The 21,131-nt window shown below is 40.6% G+C and overlaps 2 protein-coding genes across 2 annotated transcripts in view; both read right to left on the bottom strand.

The window, feature by feature from the left end:
- Positions 1-1,893: 1,893 nt before the first annotated feature.
- LOC104952438 (filamin-A-like) lies at positions 1,894-3,201 on the bottom strand. Its single transcript, XM_010779257.1, has 3 exons — positions 2,933-3,201; positions 2,328-2,465; positions 1,894-2,178 (listed from the first exon to the last, which is right to left on the bottom strand). The coding sequence occupies exons 1-3, from the start codon at positions 3,189-3,191 to the stop codon at positions 2,006-2,008; spliced, it is 570 nt and encodes a 189-aa protein (XP_010777559.1). The 5' UTR covers positions 3,192-3,201; the 3' UTR covers positions 1,894-2,005.
- A 664-nt stretch (positions 3,202-3,865) lies between these two features.
- LOC104952439 (filamin-B-like) overlaps positions 3,866-21,131 on the bottom strand; it is a 36,065-nt gene continuing 18,799 nt past the window's right edge. Inside the window, exons 16-38 of the mRNA XM_010779258.1 lie at positions 20,370-20,530; positions 20,198-20,288; positions 19,469-19,623; positions 18,940-19,057; positions 18,571-18,650; positions 18,268-18,453; positions 16,971-17,285; positions 16,073-16,190; positions 15,261-15,461; positions 14,986-15,159; positions 14,455-14,617; positions 14,182-14,342; positions 12,741-13,032; positions 10,678-10,831; positions 9,745-9,934; positions 8,788-9,035; positions 8,220-8,303; positions 7,117-7,228; positions 6,370-6,510; positions 5,997-6,125; positions 5,564-5,746; positions 4,232-4,473; positions 3,866-3,874 (exon numbers count right to left, since the gene is read on the bottom strand). Coding sequence (XP_010777560.1) covers positions 3,866-3,874; positions 4,232-4,473; positions 5,564-5,746; positions 5,997-6,125; positions 6,370-6,510; positions 7,117-7,228; positions 8,220-8,303; positions 8,788-9,035; positions 9,745-9,934; positions 10,678-10,831; positions 12,741-13,032; positions 14,182-14,342; positions 14,455-14,617; positions 14,986-15,159; positions 15,261-15,461; positions 16,073-16,190; positions 16,971-17,285; positions 18,268-18,453; positions 18,571-18,650; positions 18,940-19,057; positions 19,469-19,623; positions 20,198-20,288; positions 20,370-20,530 — 3,707 coding nt within the window. The remainder of the gene's footprint in view (positions 3,875-4,231; positions 4,474-5,563; positions 5,747-5,996; positions 6,126-6,369; positions 6,511-7,116; positions 7,229-8,219; positions 8,304-8,787; positions 9,036-9,744; positions 9,935-10,677; positions 10,832-12,740; positions 13,033-14,181; positions 14,343-14,454; positions 14,618-14,985; positions 15,160-15,260; positions 15,462-16,072; positions 16,191-16,970; positions 17,286-18,267; positions 18,454-18,570; positions 18,651-18,939; positions 19,058-19,468; positions 19,624-20,197; positions 20,289-20,369; positions 20,531-21,131) is intronic.

Here is a 21,131-nt window from a genome sequence, read left to right on the forward strand (position 1 = left end):
GGAGTTACGGTGCGACTTTGTAAATTTATTCCGAAATGGGATTTTGATAGGTGGCGCTAGTGAGCATGTTGGAATATTTAACCCATTGACTCCAGAATATTGAATTTTTTACCGGACCTGGCGTCCGTGCAAAATTATACAACTTTTTAAGCATCCTAAAGACCTCAAAAAGAGGAAACGCCAGCACGATAATAATAATACCACCAATAACAATAGGTTCCTCGCACTTCGTGCTAGGACGCCGTTGGGTCCTAGCGCCCCGTGCTCAGGCCCTATATAATATTGACAAATGTGCCAAAACTGCTCGATTTGCTACATTTTACCAGTTGACTTTAGTTGTAATAGCCTATACATTATCATAAATAAAAACAAAGAATACTTTTTATTCCTACTTTTGTAAAATAAAAACATTTAAATATCATATTTCTCAAACTTCTGGTAGAAATTAATAACAGATTAAGAACTAGGAATAGGAGTATTGACCGTTGTCTCAACAAAAGTAATTTAAAAAAAAAAATTTAATTAATTAAATTATGACTTACTATGATTTAACAGCGTTCTATTCTTGTTGTATGTTATCTTGCCATTGCCATTATCTTATTCCCTAATGTTATACATCATGATATAGTAAATGAAAATTCAACTAAGGCTCTGTTCATATCTAAGCCTCATGATAATATCTGTTTTTTATTTGTCATAAAGGGTATCTTCCATTAATGCATGTTGTCATGGAGAAGCGATGCAGCAACACTCACACTGTTGACTGTACTATAAGACTCTGATGTAGCTAAACCAGCTGAGGATCTTCTACAGATCAAAACCAAACTAGGTCTCTAAAGTTCAGCAGGTGTTCTGAGTGGCCCGCCTCCGTCTGCCATTGCTCAGCATCCAGAGCTGATGATGAAGATGATGAAGGTGCTGTTAAGAGCCTTTAAATGAAACACAAGAGAAACACCAGCAGTTCCACACCAGACAGAAGAGGGATGACCAGAGCCAGGCAAAACGCTCAGAGGACAGATCAGCTGAGAGGACAGATCAGCTGACCAAATGTTTTAAATGAATATTGGAGACACCTTTTCTTGTTATATAGAATCATTTTAACCTGTAAATCTAAAGTGTCTAATATGTTATTATTATTAGTCACCTCCTGACCCTTTCTTCTATCTAGACCATTGTCAATATTAAATGTCACGAAAAGTTTATTGTAAAAATACAAGAGGAATCCTTTTTTGTTTAATGATAATGTAATCTCATCAGGTGAGTGTGTTTAATATATGTTAAGAACATCTGTTGATTTCATGATGTAATGATGACCTTGTAGAGCCAGAAAATGTATTCATCAGTTCACTGACACACTGAATAATGTCAATAAATCCAATAACTGGTCAGTTATCAACAGTCACTCTTTGGTTCATGTGCTTCAAATGTGAGGATTCAATTTAATATGAATGTAAACTGATCATATTTAGTTTTTCTGACAATTGCAGAAATCGTTTTGGATATTTTTCACTGATTTCTGGCATTATAAATGAAATAATCAATTAGCGGAAAATAAAATGAAACTTAAAGTTAGAGCTTTAGTTAATTCTTAAAAATGTGTCCAAAAATCCCCAAAGGTTTCCTTTAGTGCCTCTCTCAGATTGAGGTGTCAACTTCACACAGAAGCGGTGCGTTTGCCTGGCTGCGGTCACATCCATGAGGCCAGTTGCATAAAGAAAGAAACAAAAAACGTTATCTGGCTATCTGAGCAACGCAAAGGTTCCACTGATATGGGCTTTAATTCTTTAATGAGAGACTCAATTATAGTGGGGGGCTAAATCAGAGAGTTTGTTTAACTTCGAGGATGAGACTTGCTACTATTACTCACAATACATCGCTCCAAAAAATAAATACAAAGAAACTTTATTTAAAAAAATAAGTGGAATGAAATCAGCCAGCTGTGTGTGTTTTAACTCAAAATCTTAATATCTATCTTCGCCCATGATTTATTGTTGTGCTCATGATATCACACTTTTATGCAACTGAGCCTCAGAGGGTGTGGGGGTGTCTCCTCGTGCCTCACCTGAAGGCCGGTAACACTGAGGCGGCGGGCGTCGTTGGCCGGAGCGACCACAGGAACCAGGAACGGGCTGTCAGGGATGTGCTGCTCGTTAAACTTCACCGAAATCTCATAATCACCTGCAGAGGAGGTGGGGGGGGGGGGAGAAGCGATCAAGCAAATTAATCAAAACCCGAACACAGAAACACTTAGTACCAACAAAAGTTGATAAGAATATAAATGCATCAGTGAACAATCATCAGACTACACTGCGTGAGTGTTTCTGTACCGGGGTCCTGAGCCACGTAGGAGACCCCGCAGGACCCGTCTTTGCGGTCGTCGAAGGAGATCTCCGCCCTGCTGGGACCCTCCACAGCGATGGAGAGACCGCCGGCCCCCGCCTCCCTCGTCCAGATACTGAACTCAGCTGGAGAGAGAGAGAGAGAGATAGAGGGGAGGGGGTGAGAGTGACTATGTGCAAAAGCAGCATTTAGTTCTCCCTGCTGGGGTCTGAACAGCTTGTGGAGTCACATCAGAGAGGAGTGGCAGGGACATTTTTGAAAACATATCATATGATTAAAAAAAAGAATCAAATACTAAGTAAATTATGATTTTTTTTGTCTAGGCATACTATTTCATGATTTTTTTATGACCCGTTTAGTTGTTTGCTGGGATTCTCAAGAAAAAGAAGGTAAGCAAAGCTCGGATATTTCTGTCACTGGTTTATTATCGTTATGAATCATCGTGAAACAACCGGGTTGGTTTTACTTTAAATGGAAAAAGGTTTGCAACACCTGGCAGGGTATTTTGGTTAAATTATTGTCAAATGTGTCTGTGTCTATGTGTGGTGGTGTGAGTGTGAGTGTGAGTGTGAGTGTGTGTGTGTGTGTGTACCTGGCTCTCCTGCCTGGGCTCCCTCCAGTCCCGGACCTCCTGCCCTCACCTTGGCGGCCCCCCCCTCTCCCAGGGGCCCCACAGTGAACTGGAAGGGGCTGCCTGGCACGTGCACGCCCCTGTACCGCACACTCACGCTGTGCACGCCCATCTCCGTGGGAACGAAGCGCACACAGTAGGTGTCGTTGCCTGCGGCGACCAGTTCTGCAGGCTGGCGGGCCCCCGAGGGGGAGGAGACCTCCGCGGAGACATCCTGCATGTCGATCGCTGCACACAGGAAGAGGGTTATTATACATATGGATTATTTTTGTAATCATTTGGGAAGTTACTCTAAGTACATTTATTCCAGAACTGTACTAAAGTTGAATTGTGAGGTACTTTGAATTTACTTACTTACTTTTTGCTGCACCACATTTATCTTAAAAACTTTAGTTACCACTTAATTTGTAGATTTACATTATTAATAATAAAAAATATATAGTATAAAGTTATTAAACATTAGCTCCACCTTTACAAGCTTTTCAAAAAAAGAATTTTTGTATTATGAGTACATATTTGATTATAATTTGCTACAATTACATTAATCAGGTAAATTATCCAAGTAGAAGGAAAAAGGATGAGCATAAGAGAAATTAAGAGCAGTTGCAGTTGTGTTACAAACACTGGGCGGTTCCCCCTAGAGCAGAGTTTCTGAAATATGCGGCAGGTTTTTCTTTAATATACATTTTGTAAACAGTTGAGCATAGATCCTTAAATAATTATAATATCATAGGTTCAATACAAATAATGTAAATACAAGTTTGATAACCAGATTGTCTAATATTCCTTTTTTTCAATGCAAATCATTATAAATGCTATCACATTGAAAATTATGTTTGCTCAGTTGGAAAATCAAGAAAACTGATTTGTGTTAAATGTGTGTTTGTTTTAGCATCAATGTAGCTGAAAACAATAAGTCCAAAAAGTCAAAAGAAGTCCAAGTTTCTCAATAAATTACTTAGGATTTTCAATTGGATTTCCATTAGATTTCAAAAGAAAATATTGTACTTAAAATATTTCATATAATATTAAAGATTAGCTAACCAGCAGTATTAAGTAATGTAATAGTAACTCTAACCTGAACAAGCTGACAACAAATGTGGTTGCAAATTCTGCATGAAAAGTATTCAAACAATAAAGTGTCTCCGCTCTACTAGAAGTCAATTGCTCTTTTCAGGAAATATATTTAAAAGGTGATAATTGTTTGAAAAAAACAGTGCCACAGAGCAACAACGCACCCTCCACCCTGGCACCACCCACTGAGCAGCGGGCATCAACGACCCAAACCCCCCTTGCTGCCCTCTTCCCCCCCCCCAGCACCAGGCCGGAGAGGCCGGAGATGAGGCGCACGTGCCCAGGGGAGAGGCTCGGATCCTGGGCAACAGCAGAGGAACGAGCCCCTCGACCGCTGGATCTTCCAGACCACCAGAGCGAGCAGAAGGAGCGGGAGGAGGGGGGAGAGAGGAGCTGCTGCCGAGAGAGGGCCAGCAGGAACCAGCTCACTGGAAGAAGAAGAGGGGGAAAAGAGAGAGGAGGACACACGGAGAGGGGGAGGAAGGAAATGAAGAAGGCAGAGGAGGAGGAAAAGAGGAGAAGCTGAGGAGGAAAATAGGGAACAATGATTGAGAAAAGAGAGGAGGATAAGGACAAAAAAGAAAGGAACAAAATGAAGAAAACAAAAAAATAAGGAGACAAAAATGTAAAAACAGAGATTAAAGAAAGGAGGATGCAGGGTGAGACAAAGGGAAGGATAGAAGAAGAGTAAAGGTCAGAGATTAAGAAAGGGTGAAAGACAAAACTGACAAACATTACCAGAGCAGTATGAGACAGAAAGCAGAGACATTTCAGACAGGAATTGGTTTGAGAAAAGGAAAAGGAGGAGCAGTTCTGAGGATGCAGAAGTGTTTAGTCTGAAGGTCGTGTCAGAATTCAGCTCCTAAATATCAGGAGCTGCTAACGCTTACCTGAAGAGTTTCTCTCTGACTTACAAAACAGCTGAACGCTCACTGCTGTTCACAAGAGATGGATACAACACATCTGAGACATGTCTTTGCTTTAAAGTAGAGTCAAATACAAAAGGAATGTTCCACTGACTTTTTCTGCTATCCAGGTCGGCATTATGTCTATTTCAGAAATATTCAGTAAAATGTTTTTACATAGATGTTACCATTTATTTTGAGATTTCATAATGCAGCTTCAGAAAAAACGATTAACATCCTACTTCCCAGGTCTTTGCAGTTTATTATTAATACATTTGATGCCTTTTAAGACTTTTTAAGGAACCAGGGAAACCCTCTAGAAATGAGAGCCACTGCTCCTGTCCTTCAGGGAGTCTGATCATGAACATTCGGATGAGGGCTTATCAAATTCGAAAAAATATCGGTTTGCGATTATTTTGACTGATATGGCAATTGCAATATTATTAATGAAAGTTCAGGGACTGTTCATTTCTTAATCATTATCCTCATTTTCATTTATGGGGAGATTTATTTTGCCAGAACTTTGTACCAAACTAAGATGTATTTGTTGTGTGTGTGTGTGTGTGTGTGTGTGTGTGTGTGTGTGTGTGTGTGTGTGTGTGTGTGTGTGTGTGTGGCTGACCGGTGATCCTGGCGGTGAAGGGGCTGCCGGCGATGTGCTTGCTGTTGTATTTGACCAGGATGTTGTAGTCTCCGGGCAGAGTGGGCAGGTAGCTGACGCTGCACGTCCCATCCTTGTTGTCCACACAGCTGATATCCGCTTTGGAGGGACCCTCGATGGCCAGGTCCAGACCCCCTGCACAGACAGACAGATTCAATTTGAAACAGGATGTTATCGCTGAACTGAATTGCATGCAAAATGCAAAGAATGTCACTATTACTGCTGCTACAAACGCAACCACTTACTACTAAATTATAATCTTGCATTTCTGATTTTGTTGGCTTTTGGAGTGATGAAAAAAAGGTAGTGAGCTTGAAGGTGATTGATTCTTTGTGGAGAAACTTAGATCTAGAGAAGCGTGGATGGGGTCCTGTAGCTAACTTACCTTCGGAGGCGTCCTCTGTGAAGACGGTGAATGTGGCCACCTTGTTGGCGACTCCGTAGCAGAGCCCGGGGCCGTGCGCTGTGACGTTGGGACTGCTGGCGTGGTTCACGTAGAACTGAAGAGGAGACTCTGTAAAAAAAAAATTAAAAAAAAGCATTTAACTTAAACATGGGGTAGTCCTCAGTTGACATGCTTTTGACCTACTTTCTGTTTTTCTGGTTTGTGCTCCTTTGCTCCAATGAAGGAAAATAAAGGTGTTCGGCATGCATTTATGGCTTAACTGTGAGATTGTTAGCGTGTGCTGACCTGGGGTGTGTGTGTGTGTGTGTGTGTGTGTGTGTGTGTGTGTGTGTGTGTGAGACTGTGTTCTGACCTGGGATGTGTGTTCCGTTGTATTTGATGTGCATCTCGTGCAGGCCGGCCTCAGTGGGGGAGTACTGCACTGTGACCGTCCCGTCCAGGTTGTCAGAGATCAGCGGCTGAGCGGATTTACCTGAAGGCATCAGCACCTCACCTGAGGGTCAGAGAAAAAGACACATGTAAATAATCAATGATCCAATCCGATTATTCCTTTTGAATTTGTTTTATTATTCTGTTACTTGTATGAAAGTATGCCACGTGGCTCTTTATCTCTTGGTAGGTCTACCAATTTGTTCCAAACAGAACAATCTCAATTATTGGATGGATGAATCTTAAAGACTTCTGTGATTCTCTGATGTTTCTCTATCCCCATCATGAGTTTGATATTTGTGGATTTTAGTAAAATGTCTCAAAAAAGATTGGATGTATTGGTTTATGCATGTCTATTCATGATGTTTAAACCCTGTATATCTGCACAGATGCAGATAAAGATTAGGCTACACTAATCGGATTGTTTCCAACTTGTGTGCTTCAAACATTTACAATAACTCAAGAGCGTTGTATCATACTGTAAGTCAAACTGTATTTGAAAAGGGGGGCGTCGAGGTACAACCAACAATGCCATAAATTACATGTATACAACCACAAGAACAAAAATCATCAATACGCCATCGCTCTCATACCAACTAACAAGAAAGATGTTCAAGGTGTTTTAATGGAAAAACACTTCAGCTTCAAATGAAAATCAAAAATAAATCACCTGTGATCTCTCCCTTTCTGAAGGAGAAAGGGATCACCATGTCGAACGGTCTGAAGCCGCTTCCATTAATGCTGCTGCTGCTGCTGTTAGGATCAAAGCTGTCTGAGGTCACCTGCAGAAGACAGACAGAGAGACAGGAAGTTAACACTTTGATTTAACCCTGAAACAACTTCCTGTCAGTCTCAGCACCCTGCAACAGAAACATGCTGCTGCCTGTGGCATCCTGGGAAGTGCAGAGCGAGGGAGCAGAGAAGAATTAGAATTAGAATGATGATGATGATGATGATGATGATGATGATGATGATGATGATGGTGACTGAAGAAGAGGAGAAAGACAGACCACCACAGAAATCCCCCTGCAGAACAACATATGGATCCTCAAGCAAAGCTTCCTGCATCACAAAGATAAGATACTTGGGACTGTTTTTATATTCACGTTACACTGTTAGGTGATTTCTGCAATCCCATTGGGATTGGGAGACAAAAAGAGAAGCGATGATATGGATGAGGCAAAGCAGGCGAGGAAGTCCAACTTAGCATGGAGCGAGAGAGAGCAAGGGGCGATTTTACCCAGCAGTGACCTGCAAGAGAGAGGAGCTGTGTCTGTGTGTGTGTGTGTGTGTGTGTGTGTGTGTGTGTGTGTGTTCATTTTGTGACGATGTTATGCTACTGTGTGTTAAATCACGTTTTCATATAGTGTATGGTGATTTTCTTTAAATTGTAATAGGCTCCTCTACCCAAACAAACCAGGTAATTAAAACTGGTTATAGCATTGAATTAGGCAGTTATAAGGATAAGTGCTGTTGGAATGCCGTTAGCATTTGGTAACCTTCTCCTCTTCTCTGATAAATGAAGATCCAGTTGGAATATGTAGTCGGATTAAGAAAGTGTATCATAAAATGTGTTTTTATACTAGATGAAAATGTATGACAGCCAAACACAACCCTTACGAATGCCCCTTTAAGGCAAATCAAACAGATGTTTCCTTAATTGATATTTGTGTATGACAATTGTAGGAAACATTTGGTGTAACGTCAGTATACGACTCTGTGTTGTGCCTCATGTGTGTGTGCACGTGTGTGTGTGTGAGTGCTTTTGGGTACCCAGGGCTGGAACCCAACTCCAGGGGCCGAAGCCTGTGACGGAAGAGACCTCCCCTCTTGCATGATGGGTACCTCATCAGTAGCCTGAAGACACGATAGTAATGATTAACATCTGACACCCAGACAAAAAAAAAAAACACACACACACTGCGTTGTGGGTAAATCCTTTCCTGCAAACTGAGGTATGAGGTCAAAAAGTACCAAAACCAAAAGCTGCATCAGCTCATTGTTTTTGGCCATTTTCAAAATCAATCTGCATTTACATTGCATTGTGCAGTTTATCTTCACAGTTATAGATTATACATCTCAACAAAGCTTCAACAGTCAAAGAGTCATTTGTGTTGATGTTTACATGAATACAAACCAGCAGCTGCCTGGAAGACAAGAAATAAACTTAAACAATTCAAAACCTTTAAGCCTGTATAGATAGCTGTATAGACAATATTCGCAGTTAAATCTCTATATAAAACTGTTCTCAGCTTTATGACGACCTCGACTTTCATGAAACCATTTAGGATCCCCATTAGAGCCGTATAAACCTAACCACAAATGTATTCCCCCCCCTCACCATGACTTTGAAGGGGCTGCGTGGGATGTTCTCCCCCCCGAAGCGGACGTAGATGACGTAGTTCCCGGGGGCCGGCGCCGTGTAGAAGATGTCGAATGTACCGTCCTCGTTCTCCAGCACCTCGGCCTCCACCTCGCTGCCGTCGGGCTGAACCACCACACAGCTCACCTTCCCTTTCCCAGCAGCCTTAGCATTCACCACCAGGCCCAGTTCCTCGCCGATGGCAACCGTGGGACCCACACCCGGACCTGGGGTGGGGGCAGGAAGAGGACAGTTAATCGTTTAACAATCAGAATCTGTTTGTTTTATGAAGTTGGATTCTTGTAGTTGCTCCATTTCACAATAAACTACAATAGGATAAGATAATATGAGCTATATAAAAATAAGAAATTAATGTAAACATTTTAGTTTTCTTACAGTTGCTATATTTCAAAATTAAATAAAACAATATTTAAATAAAAATAAATATTTATATTAAGATAATGAGTTAAATTAAGAATGTTGGTTCCTTAACAGTTTTTTAATACATTGAAATAACTTAAAATACAAATATATATTTATATTATTTATTTATAAACATAAAAAGCAAAGTAGTAAAAATGTGTCTGCCAAATTATTACAATATATAGCAACAATTAATATGAGAAAAATGTATATATAACAATATTTAAATTGGAGTATAAGTTGTAATAAAGATATTCATGCTGAAAACCTGATTATTGCTTGAAATGTAAAGTATAATATAACCGTAATTATCTTAAGTTAAATCAGTATTCCATGGTCAACTATGTTCTGTCTTGCACAGTTTATTAAGGGTTGTTGTGTGTTTTGTTGGAATGAGTATTTTACTCAATGATTTGAATGTGGCCAATCCCTCCAGCAATGCTTTTTAATGCGTAATTTATATTTGGGATCATTTATGTTCTCTGTGTTACATCTTCCTCCGTGCCAACGTACCGGTGACGGTGCACTTGCTGGCGTCTCCGGTGGCGGTGGCTCGGACTCTGTAGGGCGAGGCGGGGATGTCGTCGCCGCCGTACTTGATGACGATGGTGTACCGGCCCGCCCGGTGGGGGATGTACGACACCCGGTAGGTTCCGTCACCGTTGTCATGGATGGTGGGCTGCCTGGGTTTGCCATCCTGGTCCTGGAGAAGAGGGAGGACGGGACAGAATGTATTTATTATATTCACAAACAGAAAAAAAACCTTTACAGATTTAAGTGGTTTCATACATTTCCCTATTAACCTGTTTCCACTGTCATTTATACGGAGCCCCTAAAGGGACATGAAAAATAAATAAATAAATAGAGAGAAAAAAAAAGTCAGGATAACAGGTTTGCATCTCGTGCGCACGAGAAAGTTTTGCGTGTTTTTTTCCAACAATTTAATACAAATGTATTAGATTGTGAGGAATTTCTGACACTTCTTTATCAGAGGATAAAAATATCTTAAGTTGTTTGTCGGATAAAAGGAACTATTTGAAGTCGTCAATTTAGTTTCTTTTAGAAGTTATAAAACATCTAAAACTAATCTTTACCAAATACCCTAAAAACCTAACTAATCCAACTCTAAATAGCACCAGAACATTGATTTCACCAGTCTAAACATAACAAAATGACATAAGTAATTAAATGCATTTCAGGATAGAATAACTGTTTTATATTTTGCTAGTCTTATGGTCAAGCTTTGACATATTTTGATAACAACTGCTGCCTTTATCTCTTAAAAAACAGATAATGTCGTTCTATAGTCTTGACACACTAAAGCTCCTACATTTAAGTTTGGGTTTCATTAATCAATTCAGGTTTAGAAAAAGGTAGCTGTGAAAAAAAATAACATTCAGAGGTTTGTTTATAAATGTGTGTGTGTTATGAGTGTGTGTCACTGACGGTGATGAGCACGCTCAGCTGGCCCTGGCCGGCGTCCTTGGCGTCGATGTTGAACTCCACGGGGAAGCTGGCGGGCACGCCGCTGGTCAGCCCGGGGCCGCTGGCCCGCACTTTACTGGCATCGTGAGTGGGAAGGACCCGGAACTTGAAGGGACTGAGGGGAGTCACACAGAGGGACTGTCAGATACTGACTGGAACAAGACCGTGGAGTATATACTGCTTAGCCATTTATTCATGTTATAACTGGCTGCTTCTTCACTATTTGTATATGTTTTCTTTGATAATGCTGCTACCTATTTTCTTTACCTTGGGTGTGTACTTATTTGACTTTTTATGTTATTAACCTGTTAAACCCCAAGCCTGTTTTTCAGGCCTCAGGCCTATTTCTAAAATAACATGCCATAGATGTTTGTATTTTTTTTAAGTAAATTCAGATTGAACATGGTAAAAAAAATGTAAATGATAGTTTCCGTCCAAAAAGCCCCCATTATTAATAGTGAACACCACGCTTGAATGATGGGATAGTAGACTAAAAGCTTTAGGAATCCAAACTAACATATAATAAGTACCCTGTATCAAGATTGCAAAATAAGTGAAATTTTACCTTTTTAGAGAGATTCAGAAAAAAAACCCACCTCTGGGGTCATTTGGGTGTATTTGCCATATATCTGGAACCCATCGGTCGATTTTGGACTCTTTTGAACCGTTAGAGCCAATAGAATCGAGAGGGCGTTCCTAAATCCAATCCAAACATTACCATTGGTGAATGAGAGTGATGCGCAGCCAGCATGCCCAAAACCGGAAGCTCTCATACACTCTATATGGAAACTCAGTTTATTGCCATAAATGTTATGATGGATTATCAGTAATCATTTCAAAGTGACGCAGAGACATTGGATTAACCTTCAGCAGCATTTATCTGCGTTTTAATGCCCTTGAACACCGTTTTGGCCCCGTAAAGTGAAGTTGTGTGTTGTCTTTCCTGTTTTGGTCGCTCAGTGATGATACTTATAACATTGGAATCTGTGCAATCTGTGCAGATTGCATGAAGTATAAAAGATCGCTACCGTGAGTTATGTGCCAAGTGCGTCAGCACTCTTTCGCTTAGTGCTAATTCAGACGCTCGTCATTAGAGTTCTGTTTTATTTCGGTAACAATTGTTCATATCGTCAGTTAGCTGAATTGCTCCCCATTAAGTGGGTATGACACATTAATAGGTTGTTAAATGTTAAGAAGCCCTGACACACAGTTTCGTGAATATTGTTGTGTTTTAGCCCCTGCGGGTTTAACAGGTTGTGCTCACCTCTCTATTTAAACATTTAACTCTACTTATTTGATTGTTGCCCTTTCTCTGCAGTGCCCACTTTGCTTCAATAAAAATCCCCAATGTGGGAATAGGATAGGATTTCAGATTGTGCTCTGATTTCTGAAATCAAATTTGATTATGTTTTCGATTTTTTTCAACTTTACAATAAAGTAACAATTTAATTAAGGAATATTAATTTATTACAGTCAAAAGAAAGCAGCTTTTGGTATTCTTTTACTTAATTAGCATAAAAGTCTGAATATTTTCCTCCAAATGTTTCCAACACAATGGTTTCTATTTGTAAATTTCTATTTGTACATTTCAACAAGGTATATTTCATTATCCCCTAAAAATTGAATGCCAAAGTATAGGCATTCAAGGGCCATAGAAGAATTCAAGGTCTTGAAAAGTTTATATTGTAGATTTAGTATTTTGTTTGTCCGGCAGTGGCTCAGTCATTAGGGGCTTGGACTGTGAGCTGTAGGGTTGCCGGTTCAAGTCCCCGAAAAGACATAAATATGGAGTGTGGACTGCTACTTGGAAAGGTCCCAGTTCACCTCCTGGGCCCTGCCATGGTGCCCTTGAGCAAGGCACCGGACAACCCCCTTCCCCCCCACTCCTATTGCTCCTAGTACTAGACTCCTGGTACAAGGATGGGTTAAAAGCAGAGAACACATTTCACTGTGTGTCCTGTGTGCTCTGCATGTGAGACCATTCTATCTCTAACAGATCTCTCTGAATAGGTTGTGCTCAGTACCTGCGGGGGACTTCCTCCTCTGCGTATTTAACGGCCACAGAGTACGGGCCCTCTACAGATGGGGTGTAGGACACCAGGTGGGTCCCATCCCCGTTGTCCGTCACCTCCACAGGCTCTGCCAGACCCTTAGGAGCCGAGACGGCCACGGCAAGCGGCGCCACGCCGGCCTTCCTGCAGTCCACAGTGAATGATTGTGGGATATTGGCCCTGACCCCTGACCCCACACCGGGACCAGACACCTTGACCTTACTGGAGTCCACCACGTCCTTCACCGGGACCTTGAAGGGACTTCCTGCAGGAGGAAATGTTGAAGTCATAAAAACATTAAATATATATTTTTATATATAGAGAACAAATATTATTTTTGGAAAAAAACTAAAAACAACTCCAGATTTAGGTTGTTTCACACATTATCTTTCAATTTATTTGCATTCAGTTATATTTTTAAACAATAATCTGCATACATAAATGGAAACTATTTTTTAAATCAAGGTTTTTACATTTTTATTGCATAACATAAACTTTTGGAGGATGCCAATTTAGGTTTTTGAAAACTATGGTGGGGATTTTTAAGTTTCTGATGGTTCTAGGCCAAACATTTAATTATATAATCAATAAAATAGCCGGCAGCTGAATCCTTAATAATAATAATTGGGCTTTTAAACTTGCCATGCAGCATTGACCTTAGATTCTCAAACGCCTAACTACTGACTAATTATGAGCTCTATAAAGTTTTGTCCTGCTGTTAAATTCTTTGCGAGTTGGATCTGGGTGACGTGGTTTCTGGGTAATGTGGTTTCTGCATCCTGACGCTGTCGAACGAGAAACCACGCTGATCTTTTCCTGGACGAAGTCGATTAAAGAGAGCTGCGGCTTTTTAACTTCAACCACATCTTTAAAACATTTGTTTCAAAGACCTGGCACTTCGTTTATCAGCCAATAACATCAACAACATCCTTTAAACATTCACTGAACAACACTAAGTTCATAACATTTATTACGTTACACGGGAAACGACATAAAGGGCATTTAGGAAATAAACAGATCTAGTTAGACTGTATCGGTTTAATACCTAAATTAAAACGTAAAGTACATTTTGTTAATTTTCTATAATTTAAATATTGTCAAATCCAATAACTAAATTAAAAACAAGTCCCTAACATAGATCCTTATATATGAACACAGTATTTTTTTCTAATCAAGTATTCGAATCAACATTATTATACCGACTATATTATTGTGATGGCTCAAAGTCATGTGCCGACCAAAAAAATGGGCATCATGAAACTACTTCATCATAGGGGGGGGGGCGAATGAGTGTGTGTGAGAGAAACACAGGGATTTTAGCCTTTGCAGACCATTTACATTCACAAAAACCTTTGTAACACTGCAGGAAACTCCCAAAAAGCAGAATAGGGCCTCCTTGAATCCGTTATCTCACCGGGGATGTGCTCTCCTCCGTAGGTGATGTTGACGTCGTAGAGGCCGGGGGTGTAGGGAACATACTCCACGCTGCAGCTGCCATCTTTGTTGTCTTTGCAGGACATCTTGGATTCTGATGGACCCTCCACAGTGATGCCCAGACCACCGATACCTGCCCCTCTGGAGAGGATCAACACACACAAAGTCAGCATTAGTTTGAGCTCAAGTTAAAGAACGTTCACCTTTCACGAACTTCACGTTTTACTCTCTACTCGTCTGCTCCTGACTGTACCTGGTGATGATGTTGAAGTTGTTGGTCTTGTCAGTCAGGGCCTGTTGGAGCCCGGGGCCGGTAGCCACCACCCTGCGGGGGTCACATCCCTCCCCCACCGTCACCCTGAACGGGCTCTTAGGAACCGGAGTGTCGTCGTAGAAGACCTGCACGCTGTGGACGCCTGAAACACACACCAGGAAATAGAGGAGCTGATTATCACAGCACGATGGGTTGTTATAGGTTACAGTTAGATCATTTGGTAATGATTACAGATTTATGTTTAGCAAAGATGGGACCACCTCATTGTTTTGCAAGGCGCAAATAAGTCTTAAGACTTTGCACAAAGGTCCGAAGTCCTAAACTGTCAAGTCATAAAGCGCTGTAAACCAAATGCAAAGCCATTTTCCACCAGCACAGTATGTATACTGCAACTATTTTTAAAACAGTGAATCTTGTTTGATTTTTTTTTTTGGTTTGTATTCTGACTGGAGTTCAGGTCCGGTGACCTGAGTCCACCTGATGAGTGTTTTCAGTCTCGGTTTGTGTTACCGTTCTCAAACGGCGTGTACTCCACGCTGTATGTGCCATCCTCCCGGTCGGTGATCTGACACTCCGTCAGCGCTCCAGACGGGTTCTTCACCTCCGCATTCACGTGGTCCCCCCCCCGCCGGCTCAGAGGACGGGCATCCACCGTGAACTCTGTGGTGGCTTCTCTGAAAATGGCTGGAGGAGAAACGCATGATTAAAGGGACAGTCCACAGATTTTTCAAACAAAATGTAGTTTACATAGATACATATTGACCAACAGATTACCCATACTGCACCTTGTTTTTCCACTCCGGGTCCGAACACTTTGATCTTGGAAGTGTCGACGGCAGGATCTGCCGTCACCTTGGCGGGGAACCCAGGCACGGCCTTGCCCCCGTACTTCAGTAGCAGCGTGTACATGCCGGCGCTCAGCGGGACGTAGGTCACCGTGTACGTCCCGTCTTTGTTGTCCAACACCTCCGTCTTAGCTTTAACACCTGCAGCAACACAGTGCAGTTCTTTTATATTAATATCAGAGCACTGAAGTCTGAATGTCACAAACTCAGAGTTACTTAATAAAACTTCAACCACCAACAAAAGAATATATGTAAAAGACGACTATGTTGTATAATTAACACAAATAGTTTTGTAAATTTTTTATTTTTTTTTCTATCAACTAGTTAAAGGACTATGCTTGTAGTTTTCTACTGCCAGACAGCCATTTGTTTTAATTTAGCACAATATGAGTCAGAGAACTTCAGGTGAACATTAAGACTTTTCCAAATTAGGATACCATTTTGACATTCCTGATTCAAAATCCCAGCAAGATCTGGCTAACTGGCTGTTTGAATTCATTAATGTGTTCATTTTGACACCAGAAAAAAATACAATAACAAATACATTAATTTGGTTATTTTTTCCAGACATTTTGTTTTATCACACTGACTATTTAATGCGGGAATAAAAACATAATTAACCTTTACACCAAATGGTTGCCTGGAAGCAGTGAACTATATCTAACATGTATAAAGAAGTGCACCATTAAGGACGTTCACAGCTATCAGTGTGTATACTGGTTACTGGTGAGGGAGAATAGTGTTGGTGTTACCGGTGCGGGGGGCAGACCCCGTGGGGCTGGTGGGGGGGGTGTCCAGCGCCGCCTCCAGGCTGAGCTGTCCCGCTCCGGCCCGGGAACAGTCCACATTCACCACACTGGTCTCTCCAACCTGCACACACCACAAGCTTTATCTAGAATCTAAAATTGAAAGCTTGTCATTTAAAGAGGTGAAGGGTCGAAATTCATCTGTGCAAATCTTAACTGAGAAGTGACAAGGAGCCAAAGTAATATTCCCTTGTTTTATTTTTTAAAACCTTTCTTCGTATAATCTCCTCACAATCAACACAGGAACACTGGAACCTCTTGGACAATTTGCTATGATCTGGTTTGGGGGCTTGTAACAAACAGACAAAGTTTGGAAAAAATAGGCCCCTCATCCCCCTCAGTTTCGTTCAATACTTGTATGCGTATGGGATCATGATTATGTTTTAATCTATTTACAAACACTGAACAAATGCCAAGATATCGCGCAATGTTGCAGTTTGATATAACTTCAGAATGAACCAAATATAAAATGGTCCGTCCTAAGATAATATATATCTCGTATAAGTAAGAAACATTTGATTCACTTAGCCTTCTCTAAAAATGTTCGGAACCCGTATGCTGTTCTTGCCATCTTTTTGAATTATATATTGATATTTTTTCTGAAAAGTAGCAGTTTGGTTTTGTGGGAGACTCTGAATACTATGATAACTATGATCTAGTGAGAGTGAGGGTCTAAAATGAAAAGGTACTAGCAAACGGTTGGGAAAAAAACAAATAATACAACAACATCATCTTTTCTAAAATGATCCAAAATTGATCCAATATCATATTTAAACCGCTTAATGTTTAATCAGGTCTCTAAAAAAAGCATAATTCTCCTTCTATTTCCTCTCCGGCTGCTCACCTTGGCTCTTTTCAGGCCCGACCCCGACGCCACCACCTTGGAGGGGTCAAAGGGCATCTGGACGTTGGCTTTAAACGGCGACCCGGGGATGTGGACCTCCTCAAACAGGATGTTCACCAGGTAGTCCCCGGGCTCCGTGGGCAGGTAGGAGACGGAGCAGGTCCCGTCCCCGTTGTCCGAACACTCTATCTTAGCCTCTGTCGGGCCCTCCACCGTCAGACCCAGACCCCCGGTGCCCGCGCCCTTTGTGTCGATGGAGAACTCTGCAGGGTTTCCCACCAGACCCCCCTTCAGACCGGGGCCAGACGCTTTCACCTCCTTAGACACCTGACCCTTCAGACGCGGGGCAAAGGTACGATAAATTCACCTGGGGGGGATTTGTTCTTGTATGACGATAAATGATAGTAAGTTTATTACCACATTTGCAAATCGATCTTTTTCTACGCCAATCATGTTTAAATGGTAGTTGTCTCCTATTGATTGTTTTTTTGGTCGACGTATTTGCTTTCTTTGCTTTTCATTATCCCCCACCCTTTCCAGACATCCAGAGCCATTAACCACATCCCAGCTGTCATTCATAAGGATACAGTAAACTATTAAGCTTTCAGTGGTATTATCATGTAAACGTCATTGATAGTTTGCAGGGGAGCAGCAGATCTTGGATGTACGATGCATTAGTCTATATCATAATAAACACTCTTTCGCGGGCTTCTGCTGACGCTAATATCAGCAAAATCGGCTGAATGGGGGGGGGGGCAGTGATGGTAACATACAGAGGGTTTCATTGCCATTTTCATTACAACACATTTAAATGTTATTTTCATGATTGTTTTTGTGTTGCCGTTTGCTTTCTTTGCTTTTCAATGATCCTCCCCACCCCGTTTCCAGGCACAGAGCCATTAGACATCCCAGACTTTCAACAAAAAAAGTAAATATTAAGGATACAGTAAACTATTACTCGGTGGAAATAACATACGTTAGTTGGATAGATTTACACTGCAGATATTAATGTACATGCATTATTATATATAATAAACACTCTTTACGCTTCTGTAATAAAGGAAATTGGCTGAATAGACTGTTAAAAAATTGATTATTTCATTTTGGTGATTTTATTCCCCTTTTCATGCTGGTAATCATAAAAGAAAATGTGCCCATAATCATGGAGGATGATATTTCTATTGTAGAAAATATAAATTATATATGTATAAATATAGAAATAGAAATTGAATTGTTAGGATCTAATGTGGTCCTTTAGGAGGAAAAGAAACATGGTTGTAGAGAGAAAGATGCTGACCTTGCTGGGGTCTGGGGGCAGCTGGGCCTCCACAGGGAAGGGGCTCCCGGGTACGGGGTGTCCGTCGTAGGACACGTTGACAGCGTGCACCCCCTCCTCTGTGGGGGTGTAGCGTACCACACTGACGTCTGCTTTACCGGGCTGAGGCTCCATTTTGCACTTCACCGTCCGCTGGCTGGGACTCAGCTGGTAACACGAGCAAGAACAATTAATTAAATAACATTTTTAACACTTTTTTATACTTTCCTTTATGTAAACTAACCCTGGGATAATACTCAAGCTGATATTGATTTGAAGACTCACCACTGTCACCTCCAGACGACCTTGACCTCCTGCACCCTTTGTGTCCACCATAAACTGCTGCTCCTGATCCACCTCCGCTCCTGAAGCACATTTATTATTTATTCATCATGTTAGTAACAATATCAATCTAATACATTTTCTGGTGGTGCATTACACAACAGCAACACTTCATTCAAACATTTCATTAACCTGCCCTACTTTCAAACACACATGCATTTTGACGTATACCTTACTGTTGAGCTTTTTGTTTACAAAGTAATGAACCACAACCTGATTTACTAAAATTTCATCAAGACTTTTCTCAATTTTTTGATAATTATGTTTTAACTTGGACAGAAAGCCATCAGGAAGCAGAGAAAGATGTCTTACTTCCTTCCAGGTTGTCCACGGTGACTTTGCTGAGATCCAGCGGTGCAGCGACGCCCACTGCGAAGGGGCTCTTTGAGATGGGGTCTCCTCCGTACGTCACCACGATCTTCTGCTCCCCCTGCAGACACATGACACATGCAGATACAACACTGAAGATAAGAGATATAATCCTTTATCAGTCCCACAGCTGGGACATGTGAAGTTAAAGCAGCAAAGGGAATTCAAGAAAGATCGATAATAAAGCAAAAATACAAATATATCGACAGTAAATAGGAAAATATAAAAGGTAGACAGACTAAACCATTGAATTTACTTGATTGGACATAGAAAAGATTGATTTGCACAGCTTAGTGATCAAACTTACTATCATCTTATTTGACTGATAAAAGACACAAATCCCACATGTGCATTTATTGTACCTTTTCTACCGTTTGCCGGTCAGGTGTGTATTTTACGCAGCTATTGATCAGGAGCATGTTTAATGCATCTGTTACATATATCCTCATGTGCTGCTATTTCTCTGGCGTACCTGTTGTACAGGTGTGTATTTGACAGTCTGGGAGTAGTCGTAGTTGTCGATGATGTCGAAGTCGTTCACGGGAGAGGAGAAGGAAACATCCAGCGGGGCTTTACCGGCTCCTTTAGTCAGCACTGTGAAGTGAGTCGGCTTACCGCCCTCCACACCTGCACAGGGAGAGAGAAATAACAGACACAAGGTAAAACTAATTAAATAAAAAATGGTAAGTGCACACAGAGCTGATTTTTAGAAGCAAGTTGTCCCTTACCAGCAATGGACACTTGGTGGATACTAGTCACTGATTGAACAACAAAACCTTGGGATGTCAACTCCAATATTTAAAACTCCTAGTGGTTGTTTGATATAGGAATATCGCTTATATTGTGAAAATGTTTCTTGGAAATGTGTTTCTGAAAACATTTATGGCCAAAAGTAAGTCGTGGATGTGGGATTTTCATTTTAGTTTGTGAAGAGGTAAAAACCAAACAACAAAGTATGGTTTACATTTTGAACTACCTTGTCATTTGTAAAGTGCATCCATTGCTAAATGTGTCTTTCATTAAGTTTGATAACAGTTCATTTAAAATATTTTCTTTGCATCTGGAAATGCCCGAAAAACTTTTAGGAGTGTTTTGATCATCATCGAAATCAGATTTGTTAGTCAATATAGAACTCAATAATGTTGTGTTGTTAATAAAACAAAAAAGTTCAAAAAAGTGTGTGTGTGTGTTTGTGTCTCACCAGTGCGAGCCAGACCAGGACCATCTGCTTTGACCTTCGATGCATCGTGAGAGGGATCGACCTTCACGGTGAAAGGGCTCTGTGGAACTTCCTGTAGGGAAAAAAAGTCACATTGATTTTCATAAGAACAAACCATCAACATCTTTGTGTTTCTGATTGTTTGCGTGTGTACCTTATCAGTGAACAGGACTTTCACAGTGAGTCTTCCTGCAGCAGGAGGCATGTATTTGACAGTGAACGTGTCGTTGGCGTTGGGGATGATGTCAAAGTCCACATCGGCCTCTTTGTCACTGACCATGTTGGCGTCACACTTAATACCTACGCTGACATCACCTACAGGAACACAAAAACACACATTATTTAATTTACACTGCACAGATAAGCAGACAGATCAATATATATACATTAATATATTTATTTGGAAATAGAAGCAATGGATTCATTATATTTTCATTGTTAAAAGATAATGAATCTTTCTTTACAATAGTATTATATTGTAAATATAATATATTTAATTATTTTAGTTGACTTATTTCAATAATATATCTTACTTTTATTGTTATTCTTGTGTTATGACACTTCACTTTATAATTATTATTTTAATGTGCTTAATCTATTTGATGTTATTAAATGTTTTACTTAGTTCACGTATAATACTGCATTTATATATTTTTCTTTGTATAATAAATATTATATAATGTATACTCTATAGTTTTTTATTCTTATGTTGTACGTTACTTTTCTATTTTAGTTACAAGAATTTCTGCCACAGGGAGGTGCTAACGGGATCCAGTATACTGCTGTTCCTTCATTGCATTAACTCATGTCAGAAACATCTTGCATGGGGATGTTACATGTCATAGACTCTCTAATGTAAACAATGAACAAACCTCGCAGCACAATTAAAGAGTTTACAGCAGGGGCACTGCGCCGT

The sequence above is a fragment of the Notothenia coriiceps genome, unplaced genomic scaffold, assembly GCF_000735185.1.
Source record: "Notothenia coriiceps isolate Sejong01 unplaced genomic scaffold, NC01 NC01_scaffold00020029, whole genome shotgun sequence".
NCBI lineage: Eukaryota > Metazoa > Chordata > Actinopteri > Perciformes > Nototheniidae > Notothenia > Notothenia coriiceps.

Coding starts and splice junctions, on each gene's coding strand:
- LOC104952438 (XM_010779257.1), bottom strand. CDS start 3,191: ATGCAGGATGTCTCCGCGGAGGTCTCCTCCCCCTCGGGGGCCCGCCAG. Junction 2,466..2,932: donor AGCCCAGGCAGGAGAGCCAG/GTACACACACAC, acceptor CTCTCTCTCCAG/CTGAGTTCAGTATCTGGACG. Junction 2,179..2,327: donor CTACGTGGCTCAGGACCCCG/GTACAGAAACAC, acceptor CCTCCTCTGCAG/GTGATTATGAGATTTCGGTG.